General features: G+C 43.0%; 1 protein-coding gene across 2 annotated transcripts in view; it reads left to right on the forward strand.

Moving 5' to 3' along the window:
• The first annotated feature begins 639 nt into the window (after positions 1-639).
• Positions 640-15,319, forward strand: part of TRAPPC10 (trafficking protein particle complex 10) — a 42,406-nt gene continuing 27,726 nt past the window's right edge. For both annotated transcript variants that reach the window (XM_003640505.6, XM_040652702.2), the window contains exons 1-5: positions 640-1,005; positions 10,725-10,806; positions 11,463-11,598; positions 13,039-13,235; positions 14,841-15,036. In XM_003640505.6, coding sequence (XP_003640553.3) covers positions 915-1,005; positions 10,725-10,806; positions 11,463-11,598; positions 13,039-13,235; positions 14,841-15,036 — 702 coding nt within the window. In that variant the 5' untranslated portion in view covers positions 640-914. The remainder of the gene's footprint in view (positions 1,006-10,724; positions 10,807-11,462; positions 11,599-13,038; positions 13,236-14,840; positions 15,037-15,319) is intronic.

Here is a 15,319-nt window from a genome sequence, read left to right on the forward strand (position 1 = left end):
CTCCCTGCAATCCTCCTGCTGGCCTCATGTTCTGCACAAGCTACCTTTCGTCAGGCCGAATTATAAACCAGCCATCTGTCACCTTACTCGCTGCGACCTGTAAAGCCCATCTTCCAGATGGCCTGCAACAGAACTGACTGGCGCGCCTGAGGTCACTGAAAAGACAGTGCAGGTTCACATGCTCCCACCTGAGCATCTCCAACCACTGTGGGAATGGTTTAGGCTCTGCAGCGTTATTAAGTAAGTGCTTCAGAACCCTATGGCTATTACAGAACCAAAGATGGTTTGGGCTCGAGGAGGCCTTAAAGATCATCTAGTCCCAACCCGTGCTGTGGGCAGGGCTGCCCCCACCAGCTCAGGCTGCCCAGGGCCCCATCCAACCTGGCCCTGAGCGCCTCCAGGGATGGGACACCACAGCTTCTCTGGGCAGCTGTGCCAGCGCCTCATCGCCCTCAGGGGAAAGAATTTCCCCCTGACGCCTCACCTACATCAAGCCACCGCCCCGGCAGGCCCTGACCTCTCACGCCACTGCCCCGCAGCGCCCGGCCCCGACCTGGCTCCCCTCAGCGCCCGGCCCGCCCCGCGCAGGCGCACCGCTCTTCGGCCCTCCGCTGCCCGGCCCCGCTCCCCTTTCCCTCCGCCCGTCGGCAGCCGCGCCCGGCCCGGACGGCGTCGCCCCTCGCCGGCCGTTCGCGGCGCTCCCCGGAAGCGGTAATGCTCCGCCGGTGATCCAGGAAGCGGATGAGCCCGCACGCCTTCCCCTCCGGAGCGGAGTGGCGCGGCGGGGAAGGGGCGCGGGGGCCGCTAGCAGGCCCGGCGGCGGCGCGGCCCGTGGCAGCCCCCCCGGCGGCGGCAGCGGCGTTTCCATGGCGCCGGGCGGGCGGGGGAGCCGGGGCTGAGGACCCCGTCCGCTCATGGACCCCGCCGCGGCGGCGGCCGGCGAGGAGGAGGGCGGGGAGAAGCCGCCGGTGATCTACACCATGGAGAACAAGCCCATCGTCACCTGTGAGTGCGGCCGGGCGGGGAGGGCGGAGGGGCGGCGGCCTCCCAGCGGGGACACCCCGCAGCTTTGTGTGCGGAAAGCGGCGCTGGGGAGCGGGTCGGTGGCCGCCCTGCCGTCCCTCGTCGTGGCCCTGCGATCCTTGGGTGTGTTGTGGGGCGGTGGTGAATAAGGAGCGTGGCTCGAGGGGTTGCGGGTGCTCAGGGTGCAAACGTGGCGATCAAACTTACGCCCCGAACTTGTCGTCGGTGTAGTGCTGCTGAGGGTGAGGAGGAAGGCGTGCCTCTGTGCTGAGGAGGGGTCGCTGCTGGTGAGTTCCCGCCGGCATTATAATTTCATCCTTAACTATTGTGCTTTAGCTCCGTCTCTAAAAGGCAGGCAGTGTGTTTAACGAGCCACGTCCTGCGGTTCCAGTGATGGATTAGTTCCCTCGGGTGTAAAGCGCGACGTGTGGACACCGGTCCTGGTGGAAAACAGTGCTTTTGCAGGTGTAGAGGGTGGCACACAGAGTTCACTTAAGCATATGAGCCACAGCTGTAGTGCTGCTAATGGATGGGGGTCAGCCACAGAATTCCATGTGCTTTAACAGGAGGTTCATCTGTGATATCAGAAGCGATAGAATTAGAGTCACAGAATATCCTGAGTTGGAAGGGACCTGTAAGGACCATCAAGTCCAACTCCAGGTTCCACACGGGGCCACCCAAAATCCAAACCCTATGTCTGAGAGTGCTGTCCAGAAGCTCCTTGAACTCCGTCACTGGGGGCCGTGCCCATAGCCCTGGGCAGCCCGTTCCATGCCCACCGCCCTGTGGTGCAGCCCCTGTCCCTAACCCCCAGCTGCCCCTCCCCTGACACAGCTCCATGCCGTTCCCTCGGGCCCTGTCGCTGTCACACAGAGCAGAGCTCAGCGCTGCCCCTCCGCTCCCTGTGAGGAGCTGCAGCCGCCATCAGGCCTCCCCTCAGCTCCTCTGCTCTGCACTGAGCACACCGAGGGGCCTCAGCCGCTCCTCATGCGACTATTTGCACTTTATCAGTAAAGCCATGGTAATGCTTTATGTGCTTGCAGAGTAAAAACTGTTCCACATTTGTCTGTTGTCTTAGTACATTGTTAGCATCTGTTGTATTTCTTGACTAATGATTTATGTCTTAGACTAAAATTGATATCCAAGTGTAAACTCCTAACCACATAATTACAGAATTGTGTGTGTAAACACATACATATTTTTCTCCAGACTCTTTTATAACTATGCTTTTCTTTTTCTTAAAACTTTTTAACTGATTTTGGATGTAGCTCCTAAACAGAAGTCAGTGATACCTTTGCTGAATATTCTGTCCTTGCCTACTTCAAGACACCTTTGAAATCCATTCCAGGTCTGAAGGCAGAAAAATGAACATACTAGAAACATGTGAAGGATATTGTTGACTTTGCAGTCTATTGTAGAGATTCTGCTTTTGCAGGGCTGTTGTAGTCCTGTTTGTAGTCAATCTCCAGAGGTCCCATCCAACCCATATGGTTCTGTGATCCCCGTTGGTGTCACAGTACTATGCAGGCTGAGGTGGAGTGTTCTTTAGGTTTGCTGGTTTTGTGTTGTATCCAGAACTGGAGTGTGTATGTATGAGGGAGAGGAGGTGGGATACGTATCACTCTTTACTGTTCATGTGTGATCGGAGTATGTAAAGTATCTTTCAGTTGGTTGAAGTACATGCAGCTTTACCTCAGACTCTCTGGCCTCTTAATTTTCAGAATTCCAAATGACAAATTTCATCAGGTTTCAATCAAGCCCAGGTACCCGACTTTAAAAATAATTATTTCATATAGCGAGTGCATTTTGTGTTTGCAAAATGTTTCAGACTCATCACTATAGAGTATGATGGCAGCATATCTACAAGTGAGATACATGGTAAACATTATGCATCATTTCTATGCCTTGCTGCTGGACTACAGGAGCTATGTGCAACCATGACAGCAGTGTGGCAGTAAGACTTTTCTGATGTGAATTGGAATTGATCGATCTGAGAAAACTGAATTCAAAAATAAAGCTAGTTGAGTAAAAGCAGTCAGAGATGACGTCTCTGGTGAATGTCATAAGGGTGATTTGCTATCATTTTTAAACAAACATTTGTTTTTAGTGGTGGGAACACATTTTGTTTTAGCAGCTTTAGTTTCATTTCTTCTCTGTCCAAAGAGGTGGACTTGGAGATGATGGAACTTCAAAGAAATGCATTCAACAAAAATGACTTTGGTGAGGGAAAGCATTTCTGACCATCCATGAGCAGATGAGGCTTGGTCTTTTTGGGAAAGAGTTGTTGGCTTTGTGCTGGTTTGCTGGAAAGTACATTCAAAACTACAGTATTAGAAACCATTCAATTACTACAACTTATCTTCTGTTTTGTTGCCCTGATTTCAGGCAGTTAAAGTTGTCTGGGATAAATGTCCTGCCCAGCATGTGTGTGTAAGGGGGAGCAGAACTGCAAGGAGATGCAAGGACAGGCGGTGGAGTCTCCTTCTCTGGAGACTATTCAGGATCTTCCTGGACGCTGTCCCATGTGGCCTACTGTAGAGAACCTACTTTAGCAGAAGAGTGGACTTGATGGTCTCCAGAGGTCCCTTCCGACCCCTTTGATTCAGTGACTCTCTGACTAGCTTTTGTCTATGTGAAGATAAGTGAGGTTGTGTCTCAGAACCGAAGTCTTTATTTCCCTTTGCTACAAGATTTAGATTTATCTCTGTCAGGTAAACATTTGTATCGTGAAATGCTGCTGTTGACTTTCAGAGTTTATTTTTGGTAATTAGGAACTGAAGAGATAATTTGGTTCTTTTGGTACAAAACTTGTTTTCACCGCACTGTACATATAGTGGTATTTTGCAAACAAGTGTTTTTACCTACTTGAAATAAATTTGGGCATATTTTCAGAGGAATGCTTCTGTGGAGAAAAGAACTGGTAGGGTTGTGCTTCCAAAGCTATGAGTTTGTCTCTGTTGTGCAAGTAATTATTTGCCAAATTGATACAATCCTGAATGTAGCACTGTGGGTATGTATGCTTTGACCTATGGGATAAAAATGGCAGCTCCTATGTGGCTTGTATAATTGCTGCCTATAGCAAATGCAGTTTTTAACACTACTCTTTTCATATAACTAACATCTCTGACGAGAGATTCTGTAGGCAAGCAGATAACCCTATTATGTAAGAATGGAAAAGGTAGTATATTCACGGGCTGATGCTGTTCCTCTCTTGTTTTGTTCTTTTTTTTTTTTTTTTTACCTTTCCTCAAAATGGCAGCATCCCATGTAGGATGAAGTCATTCTCCTTGGTTAGGCCTGAGTGCAGTGATGACTCCTTTCCTGAATAGTTTGAAGCACATTTTTGTACTGTCAGTCTTAAACCCAGTGGGGACTTTCACATATCCAGCTGTGGATATTCTCACTGCGATACATTACATTGCGAGCTCTCACCAGTCAGCCAGTAGCTTTCTCTCACTGCTGTAGGAATACTATTTTTAGCATTGTTAATTGTTTTTTATTCAAAGAAGCAGGTTGAGCCTCAGACAGCTTGGACTTTGGTATCTTCCTTGCAGTGCTGACTTGGCATAATCTTTAAGCAAAGTAGATTGCTTTCTTAGCAAACCTGAACAATGCTGCTTGCGTTTCCTGGGTCATATTTTAAATTGAATTTGAGAAAATCTTTGGAACAGTAATGTAATGTTCATTCAAGTACATGCCAACCAAGTGTTCTGATTAAAGAACTTGTCCTTCTGTAGCTCGTTTACACATCAGTTACTTTCTGTCATTATCCATACAAAGAGCAAGTTGGAGGCTGTAGACCATCTTGCTGAATGAAGTAATGTAATAGTTTTCTCAGAGTTTTTGTGCCAAGTTCTTCTTTTGTAATTATTGGCAAGCAGTTGTTGAATATTCCTTATCAATGTGTAGTATCTGTTTATATACACATATAACTGTGTATGATTTTTTTTTTCTCACTGTCATTGCTTGTAGTAGAAAGAACTTTCTATCTCTTTGGGGAGAATAGGTTGCCTCACTTCCATCTGATCCATATTCAGAATGTGCTGTGATACAGCAAGAGCAAGATCATTGTAGGCCTGAGAATCATAGCATCATAGAATGGCCTGGGTTGAAAAGGACCACAGTGATCATCGAGTTTCAACCCCCCGCTATGTGCAGGGTCTCCAACCACCAGACCAGGCTGCCCAGAGCCACATCCAGCCTGGCCTTGAATGCCTCCAGGGATGGGGCATCCACAGCCTCCTTGGGCAACCTGTTCCAGTGTGTCAACACCCTCTGTGTGAAAAACTTCCTCCTAATATCCAACCTAAACCTCCTCTGTCTCAGTTTAAAACCATTCCCCCTTGTCCTGTCACTGTCCACCCTCATAAACAGCATTTCCCCCTCCTGTTTATATGCTCCCTTCAAATACTGGAAGGCTGCAATGCAGTCTCCCTGGAGCCTTCTCTTCTCCAAGCTAAACAAGCCCAGTTCCCTCAACCTTTCCTCATAGGAGAGGTGCTCCAGCCCTCCGATCATCTTAGTGGCACTCCTCTGGACTCCCTCCAAGAGCTCCATGTCCTTCCTGTATTGGGGGCCCCCGTTCCCCTATACGTGGGGGAATGTCTGCAAAATGCCTTCAAATACCTACAAGAACAGCAAAAATAGAAAGGACTAATGAATGCAAAAGGGATGTGAGGAGAGTTGTAAATCATTTTAGAGTAAGAAGGAGTACCTGTAGTTAAGGATACTATCGTGGGATTGGAAGAGCTTGATTCAAAAGATCGTGTATCACTAGTAGATAGAGGTCTTAAAATGTGTGGAACAAGAAGTGGCATGTAGCCTAATTGATCAGTGATTTGCTGCTAGTGAGACCCTTTAAACGACTACATCCTGCAGAAGCGTGTTCTGTCTGTTTGCAAACAGGCCTCCTGTCTGCACTGTAAGTCGTCTCCATTGAGGAGGTGACCTGATATTATTCTGTACTTATGTCTAATTACCTTTACCATTAGAAGAGGCAGCATATTCTTGTTAGCGTTCACTCCCATCTTATAAACATAGCGGTGCAGTGCTAAGATGGAAAAACTTACTTCAAGAAATTTCTTCTACAGGTTACAAGTGAATTAGGTACGGTTTTTATATAGCAATTAAGATGTATTTTAGCTTTCAGCCCTCTTTGGAAAACGAATCCAGGTTGGGGAGGAGGAGGACCTTTTTGAAAAACAAAAGCAAAACAACAAAACCCCCATGGAATGATTTCATTCAGAAGGAAATATTGATTTGGGAAAGGTTACTGGGGATTTTGTTGGGTTTGGGATAGGTCTCAAAATGTTATTATAGTTCTCGTGCATTCGACAGCTGTCACAAAGAGTACCCGTTCCTCATGGGAATCCTAGACTTGATATACCAAAGTGCCAGCGAGTTAAACAAGAAGGAATGGAGAAATGAAAAACTTGGAACCAATAGCATGAAATTTTGATGAGTAGCTTGAACCTTCATGTGGACTTCTGGAGTTGTATTTTCTAGAGTGCTTAGCCACCTTAGCATTATGTTGTCACCTAAACAAATTGGCATTGGTTGTCCCTTTCAGTTCTTGGCTAATGTCACCCGTGACATTTTTCCACAGGATTAGGTTTGTGGTTATGAGCTCATCTATAGGGATATAGCCTATTATAGCCTATCCCTGAACAACAGGTTGATACGTTCTTTCCTCAGTTATGCAATGAGGTTTACAGCCAGGTTCCCAATCAGCATTCATTTTAGTAAGTTTTGCTTCTCTTTTGCTTGACTTGGCCACGTGAATGCTTTGGATGTCAATTTGGTGGATGTCAAGTGGTTGTTGATCATAGAAAGTATAAGTTAAAATGATTTTTTGGCTTGGTGTTTGATCTGGGCTTATGGTAAAACAATGTAAATCATTTAAATCTATTTTGGTTTTTTTATTTATAAATATATTAGTTATGCTTAAAGAATATAGGAGAACTAAAGATGTACTCTTCTGGTTGTTTTAAGTGATAAGGGATGTTATTTCCTAGTTATGATCTGTATTGGGATATTTAGGCCTTGGTTAATTCTGTCAGTTCTTTAGAAGAAGAAAGTCCTTCTCTAAAAGGCCATTGAGTTTTAGTTGTGATAGGATTCCGGAATTAGTTTTGTTTCCCCTTTACACGCACATCCATCTTTCTCTTTTCAAGCTGTGTCTAGTCACACTTTACACTTTGGCTCCACTAGTGACAATCCTTTGAGTGAAAGCTTAGTGTTGAGGCAGGCCCATCCAGCAAGATGAGCTTTCTACAGTAGGGCAAAATTCATGTGTGGGGTTTTCTTGTTTGCTCTTTTTTTTTTAGTATTTTAGGAAGTAGATCATGCATGCAGCAACTTGTAATGCTTCAGGGACGCATACAGAACGGCGTGATACTTTTGCAGTATTTCATGTCTCTCGAGTCTTGGGAATCTTGCCCAACAACTCTTCCAAACAATCCTGATCTTCCAGGAATTTATGTTCTGTTATTTGGGAAGGTGGTGCTCTTATTGTCTGCTTATTGTGGTGTTCCCCACTTCCACTCCAGCAGTCCAGTAGCATGCAGTTCACAAATTCACCTGCATCTTGCCAGTCTTACAGTCCTTTCTAGATTGTACTACCAATTCATAGAATCATAGAATGGTTTGGATTGGAGGGGATCTTTAAGATCACCTAGTTTTAACCCCCTGCTGTAGGCAGGGACACCTCCCTCTACACCAGGTTGCTCACAGCTCCGTCCAGCCTGGCCTTGAATGCTTCCAGGGAGGGGGCATCCACAGCTCATCTGATATTTGTCCTGTGTGAGTTCTGTGCTAGTGCTGCCTGCTGATAACTTCATTTTCAGTGTTTGATGAAATGGCTCAAAGTTGCTGATGACAGTAGATACGGGGTCTAGTTGAGCAGAACCTGAAATGCTGCAATCCTTTGGGTGTTTGTAGTACTCAGTGGCTGTGTTTGGTCCGTGTTCAAAAGATAAGCTGTTGTAGTTTGCATGGGAGATCTGTTCTCCTTTTTCCTCAGATCAGTGAGGATAGTCTTGCCTGGATCACAGATGCATTCTTAGATGTATTTTACGTGCCCTCTAATGTGATGCAGGAGGAAAAGCTAATTAAAACAACTTAGTTTTAAAACTTATGTGGTCTTTCTTCAGCTGACAGTGTGATGCGGTTGTCTGTAATAGGAGGGCACCTAAATATGTATTAACATTTAGAACCTTTTCTGTATTACGGAAATAATCTTTTTACTCAAGGTGTTGCATTCTCAGACATTTTGGGGTGCAGATTGGATTTTTAGGTGCAGTACAGAAAGAGCACTTTGCTGTGCTCCACAGGCTAACTCTATAGTTCTCCTTTCTTTGTGTCAGGCTTCCCACGCTATCAGTTTGATGTGGTCAGCATGCTGTTGCTAAATCTCTGAGCCGTATTTCACTTTCTATGGGCAGTAATGAGTTGCAAATCAATAAACAGTTTTTTATGGCCCATCTTACGGAGATGTTGTAACTTGGTATGAGATGGCGTTAAGCAGTATAGCCAACGCTTGTTTCAATATTCATTTCAGAATTTGTTTATAGCATTAAATTAAAGATTTCGGGTGCTACACTTAATTCAAACAGAGCAGGAGGAAGTGCAGAGTCAAGAGTGAAGTGCTTGTTCAGTAACTTTCTGGAGACTTCAGGCTAAAGCAGTAATCATAGAGTGATTATTGGTTTATTTTTAAGCTATTTTAGGAAACGGTATCTCTGAACAACAGCTGTTTTGGTCAGATGGTAGAGCACCTGGGTTTACTTATTCTGGTGTTTAATCAAAATTGCTTGTTTAGTATGTGATGATTGCATTACGCTAGTGGCTGATGGTCCAAGTGGTATATTAGAGAAAATTAGGAAAAGGTGGGTGGCCTGTAAAAGGATTCCCAACCTAATTCCCAATCAGAGGAGGGCCACGAAGATGTTCACAGGGCTGGAGCATCTCCCCTATGAAGGCAGGCTGTGGGAGCTGGGCTTGTTCAGCCTGGAGATGAGAAGGCTGCAGGGTGACCTCATTGAATCCTTCCAGTATTTAAGAGGGTATTAAAAAGAAGGGGAATCAACTTTTTACAAGGGTAGACAGTGATAGGACAAGGGGGAATGGTTTTAAGCTCAGAGAGGGAAGGTTTAGGTTGGATGTCAGGGGGAAGTGCTTTACAGAGATAGTGCTGAGCTGCTGGCACAGGCTGCCCACAGAGGCTGTAGATGCCCCATCCCTGGAGGTGTTCAAGGCCAGGTTGAATGGGGCCCTGGGCAACTTGGTCTAGTACCAAGTCTGAAGGATGGTGGCCCTGCCTGTGGCAGGGGGGTTGGAACTTGATGATCCTTGGGGTCCCTTCCAACCAAAGCCATTCTTTGATTCTATGATTCTAATTAAAGTTTGATAAGCTCCTATTAGAAGCAATTCCTTGTTCTGTGCATGATGGGAGGGAAGAGAGAGGATGTCAGGTTCTTTTCCAGCCTCAGCTCTCTATTCCACAGAAGGGCAAGAAGGTCCTTTGTTCAGGTTGGGCTGTACAACGGCAAGTGATTATAAAGAGGAAACAAGTGGAAAACTGCCAGGAAATAGCTGACTTGCTGTATGCCTGTTTAATATGGTAATTGGAAAGCATAACTCTTCAGCTCCAGAGATCCTGGGAAGGGTGTGGGGGAAGGAGAGTGAGAATGTGGAGGTTCTGGAGGAAGGAAAAAGGATTTTCACAATAAATTAATTAGCGGTCTCAGAAAAAGGAGAATGCAGCAATTCAAAGATCAAGCCGTAAGGAGCAGAAGAGAAGAGAAGCCACAGAGAAGAGAGCAATAGCTGAGAGAACGTCAGGGCAGCATGCGCATGAGAGAGAGCGTAAATGATATCACAGCTAGTATGGGCCAGCTCATTTTCCCAACATCAGAATGCAGGTGTGTCATAATAGGTATTCGAACTCTGGTCAAATGCTGTGAAATATATATTTATAGCCTTACTCCTTTTCTCATGTGGACGTGTTTATTTTCCAGAAGTGACATGCAGTATTTTCTCTTTAATTGTGATGGACTGTTGAGGCATTATACCTTGTCTGGTACGGTTGACTGCTCAGTTTGGTTTCAGGAGTGCCTGACAAAGTACCTTGTTCCAGAGTTCACCAGCTCTTTGCTCAAAAATGCTGAAGAGAGTCAGAAGTTGAGAGAACTTCACATTAAACCTGTTTCCTCCTTGTATCATCCTTGCACTTGAAGGAAATGAGCTGAATTTAAAATTGATATTTGTTGGGTATTTTTTCTTGTATGGTGAACCCTGTGTTTTAATCTACCTTGTATATAAACAGCTGCTCCAGTGGCGTTGGTAGTTAATGCAGTTGTTGCAGCCAAAGTGATTCAAACATAACCTCAGGCCTGGGTGTCCTTGCAGGCCCAGCTCCAGGGGCTCGGCACCTGATCCTTCTGAAGTGGCATTAAGTTGCCTTGTACTAGCAATAGCCATGTGGAAAACTGTAAAAGCAAGTTATAATAGCATATGTATTATATGCCTTGTTGAGGTGTTTTTTTAGGTTGTGCTAGACTCAAGTGTCCCCACAGCAAATAAAAATACAACTTTTTTACTGAAGCAAACTGGAGCATAGTTTATTATTATTATTATTATTATTATTATTATTATTATTTGCAATTTGCACATGGTGATAAATTATTTTATTTCATGTTTAGGTGCTGGAGATCAGAATTTATTTACTTCCCTGTATCCTACACTTTCTCAGCAGCTTCCAAGAGAACCCATGGAATGGAGGAGGTAAGTTTGCATTTGGTTCTGTAGAACTATTTCAGTACGTTACCAGACTTGGGAAAGTGTGCCATTGTGCTGTGGGAAGCTTTTACCCTAAAGTGAGTCAGATATGGCACCTGCCTTAATTAGTCAAGGTTTACATGCAGAATGCTCACTTCTGCACTTCAGCTGTGCTGAACTTTACCTGAACGAAAATAATAGTAGTGCTGTATTTCTTTTTGTTGTTAGTGTTGCTTTGGTACGTGCCTTGATGAGCTTTGGAAGTTTTGAAAGGGGTGTGCTGCTCTCTTTCGGAAGAAGATAGGTAGAATTTTAGTGAAACTTCCTGCAGAATCCTTGGTGCGGCCCACTGTGTTCTGGTGGAGGAAAATATTGTGGGAATTTTCTTATTCAGAATTTTCTACTTTTAGAGGTCTTGGAGGGATAGAAAATCTTTTAATGGTAGCTGAAAAGCTTCTAGCTGCTCTTCTTGCAAAAAGGAGCATCTATAATAACACTTCAAGCGATACCATATTGTAGCTAACTTTATGTAAACTACTGTAAGCATAGTTTTTGAGTTTCCACTACCCAGAGCTTTTCAGTTTATTCAACAAAATGCATTTTCATTTTTGGGTTCTGCTACATATGTCTCCGTTGCTAATTTCAGTTTTTGAATTTTTCAGGTCTTATGGCCGTGCTCCAAAGATGATTCATCTAGAATCAAACTTTGTTCAGTTTAAAGAGGAGCTACTACCCAAAGAGGGGAATAAGGCTCTTCTGACTTTTCCCTTTCTTCATATTTATTGGACAGAATGTTGTGTAAGTATTAGGAAAACAAAATTTAATTGTTTTGGCTTTCTACTTGCCCTCTCTGTGTTTTTTTTTTACTTGCTTTTTGTGTTTGTTCGAACAATTAAGTTTTCAATGTATAAACATGCATACCCAATGTATCAGAAACTTTGTCAACGTCAGTACTTATAAGTGGTATTTGTAATGTTGCTTGACACTAAGAGGACAGACTTCGGAATAGCCTTTTTTCAGCATTTTGTCATTAAAAAAACCTGAAGTCTAAGCAGCGTTATTGCAGTTGCACAGCACGTTTGCTACATGATACAGAAATGTGGCCAGATTATTTTGGTTGTGATCTATTCATGAGGTTAAATCTTAAAAAGAATTCATGTTTTACTTCATCTTCTGCATATGCTGGCTGTTAGTATGCATCAATGGTCTAAACTTGTGTATTGGGTTCAGATGGAAAAGTTTTGGTAGCAGAGGGCTGCGTGGGTGACCTACGTGCACAGAGCCCAGCAGCTGCCCCATGTCAGAGCAGAGCTAGCTCCAGCTGCTCTAAAAGGGACCACTGCTGAGCAGAGCTGAGCTGTGAGCGTCACTGGGTGTGCTTTGGGAGAGCAGATCTAAGGAAGGGAAGAACTGCTGCCCAACAGCAGGTGGGAGACAGGAGTGAGAATTCTGAGAGCAGCAACCCTGCAGGCACCAAGGTCAGTGCAGAAGGAGGGCAGGAGGTGCTCCAGGCACGAAGAAGAATCTCCCTGCAGCCCAGGAGAGGCCCATGGAGGAGCAGGGTGTGAAACCACCACAACTGGATAATATTTGGCAGGTCTTAATTCTGTTTATCTGAAGTTCACTGCTTAGAGATTGCATAACTAATTCATAACAGAGACCAACTGAAGGACAGAAGTAACTTCTGATTTGTGACCAAAGACATTCCTAACAGGTTTAAGGGTTATCTTATATCTGCTTGGAAACAACCAAAAAAACGCTAAACAACCTTCAGTGATTTTGTTTGTTTAAAAATGAAAAAGCTTGCCTCCCTTCCCTCCGGCTTGTAAACAGTGTAAGATTTGAGCTGTGTTAGAAGGCACAAATGCCACTCTTCTGTTATTATGGAAGAATATAACAGTTTAGCTTCTTGGTGTCAAACGTACTCATGTTGTAAAGTTTAAGAATATAATCTAAAGGATTTTACCCAAAGTCTCATTTGTACAATGATTAGTATAAGGTTGTCAAGAATTATACCAAGTACTCTTTATCAATTACTAGAAATAAATGAAATTCAAAGACCAAAAACCTTACCATACTTTGGTTATTTGGTTTCTCCCAATAAGTAAATGTATTGCCGTTAATTCTGTTTGATAAGTGTTTATATTTTTCTTCTGTTGGAACAATAGTACAAAAGTTGCCTTTTGAAATTGTTTAGAATGACTGTTTGCTTTGGTGATTCACCACTTCTCACCTCAGGACACGGAAGTGTACAAAACTACAGTCAAGGATGACATCACCAAGTGGCAGAACGTTCTCAAGGCTCACAACTCAGTGGACTGGCTAATTGTGGTAGTTGAGAGTGATGCCAAGAAAAAGAACAAAACAAATATCCTTCCCCGAACCTCTATAGTAGATAAAATAAGAAATGACTTCTGTAACAAACAAAGTGACAGGTGAGGAATCTTTTACTTGCAGACTTTTAAACCTTTGACTAGTGTGTGCTGAATTAAAACCTTAACTTCCCTATGTAACAGATCCCTTGCTTTTTGTAGGATCTTTTCTGATGTCCAGCATCCAAAGCAATAAAAGGAGGAGTTTATTTTCAGTTCCTCGTGGATTATTGGTGTCTTTGAAATGTTTCAAGAATATTTCAAGTACACAGATCTCATGACTAATCTTGATTGAAGGGGAAAATTGCATGCCAATATCAGTTTTCAGAACTTAGGTGCAGAAATGTTATCAGAACTACAGGTAGCGGTAGTGTGATCTGAGGGGAACACAAAGCTTGAATGGTTAACTTTTTTACCATTGTATTCCCTACTTTTCACTTAATAAATCACCTTTCCAGTATGAAATAATTCACGTAAAAACAGCTGGAGAAACTGAAGTTATTCTAAGGAAAATAACAATGAAAAAAGTTATGAAACTGTTTGTGCCGTCGTTAAAGCCAACAAAATACACAAATCTTAGTTTGAAACTAACTTTAATAAATACCTTCTTCCTTATTCTGCAACATTGCACGGAGTATGTAATCTATTTTCATTTTGTTTTAATCTCAAGAGTTAACTTTAAATAGGAGATTTTCCCCCTAAGAATAGGTGATAGTTTGAAGGGGTAGATGAAAGCACTCGTACCTTACTGGGAGCGGCCAGTGATCAACAGACAGGTCAGCATGTCATGACATTGGCAGCTATTTATTTGTACCCACTTAGTGTTTGGTATATTGCAGGACTGCTTGGGCAGATAGTCTGGACAAGTCTGAATCATTTTGCTTTTATTATCTCATGGCAAACTGATTAAACCAAGCAGTTAGAAAACATTACTTTTCTAATAAGAAGTGGTGTTCAGTTTGAATCAGAGATTTTTCTGCCTTTACTGTCTGTACTTTTTTGACTCTTGTTAGATTATGGTATAAACGCTGAAGAAATAAATGCTCTCAGTAAGGCTTATTTATTTGTGAATTACTGTGATCTGCTAAGTACTTACTAAAAAACAACAACAAAACAACAACCCCCCCAAAAAAACAAACAGTGAAAGTTCTAGCACACGAAGTCTGTAAAACAAATCAACATCTTTCAAGAACATACTTTTATGATCTAACTCATCTTCATTTGTGCTGCATAATATTTGCCAAGAGTAACTATAATTGTTCTCCCGATGTTATTTCTAGACAGGCTTTTTTCCGTTGCTTGCTATAACATTATTACTCATGTATAAGTAGTTGGAGTGATGTATCCATTATTTGGTTTTTATTAAAAAGAAAACTAAAGCTTCAAATAGTACCCATTTTGTAAAAAACTTTTAAGTCTTTTCTGTAAACTGTATAACAGCCTTAAACATACATGGGGAAAGCTTACGAAACAAACAAACAAAAGACCAAACCACTCTGCCCCCTTTTCTTCTCTCCCCCCAAACTTTTTTCTTTGAGTGTTGAATTAAAAGCTAAACTTTATTCACTGTGAACCTGTCAGATGTGCACTGTATTACAGCTGTGCATTTATATGTGGAATTTTTATTTTGTTCCTCCCCCAAAATAATTTTTATCAATCTTTTTGCAGATGTGTGGTACTTTCAGACCCTTTGAAAGACTCTTCCCGTTCTCAGGAATCTTGGAATGCCTTCCTGACCAAACTCAGGACATTGCTTCTCATGTCTTTTACCAAGAACTTAGGCAAGTTTGAAGATGACATGAGAACTTTGAGAGAAAAAAGGACTGAACCAGGATGGAGTTTCTGCGAGTATTTCATGGTCCAGGTAAGAGTCTTTCTCCTTCTTCTTTCTTCTTTTTTTTTTAATAGAAAAAAAGTGCTTTGAGTTTTAGTTCTAATAATGGCTTGTCTTTCTTGTATTTTTAATGCTCTGTTTTTTGAGGCAAGAGGGGATAGGGGAGATGAAGACTGATATCAAAGCAATGTTTTCATATTGGCGAGCCTGAAGAGGTTGTGCACGCAAGCCTACTGCAAAGAAAGTGTTATGAATGTGAACTGTAACAAACACAAAATTCATCTAGAAAATATTGTGAATTCTGGATAAACGT

The sequence above is a fragment of the Gallus gallus genome, chromosome 1 (genome assembly GCF_016699485.2).
Source record: "Gallus gallus isolate bGalGal1 chromosome 1, bGalGal1.mat.broiler.GRCg7b, whole genome shotgun sequence".
Lineage (NCBI taxonomy): Eukaryota > Metazoa > Chordata > Aves > Galliformes > Phasianidae > Gallus > Gallus gallus.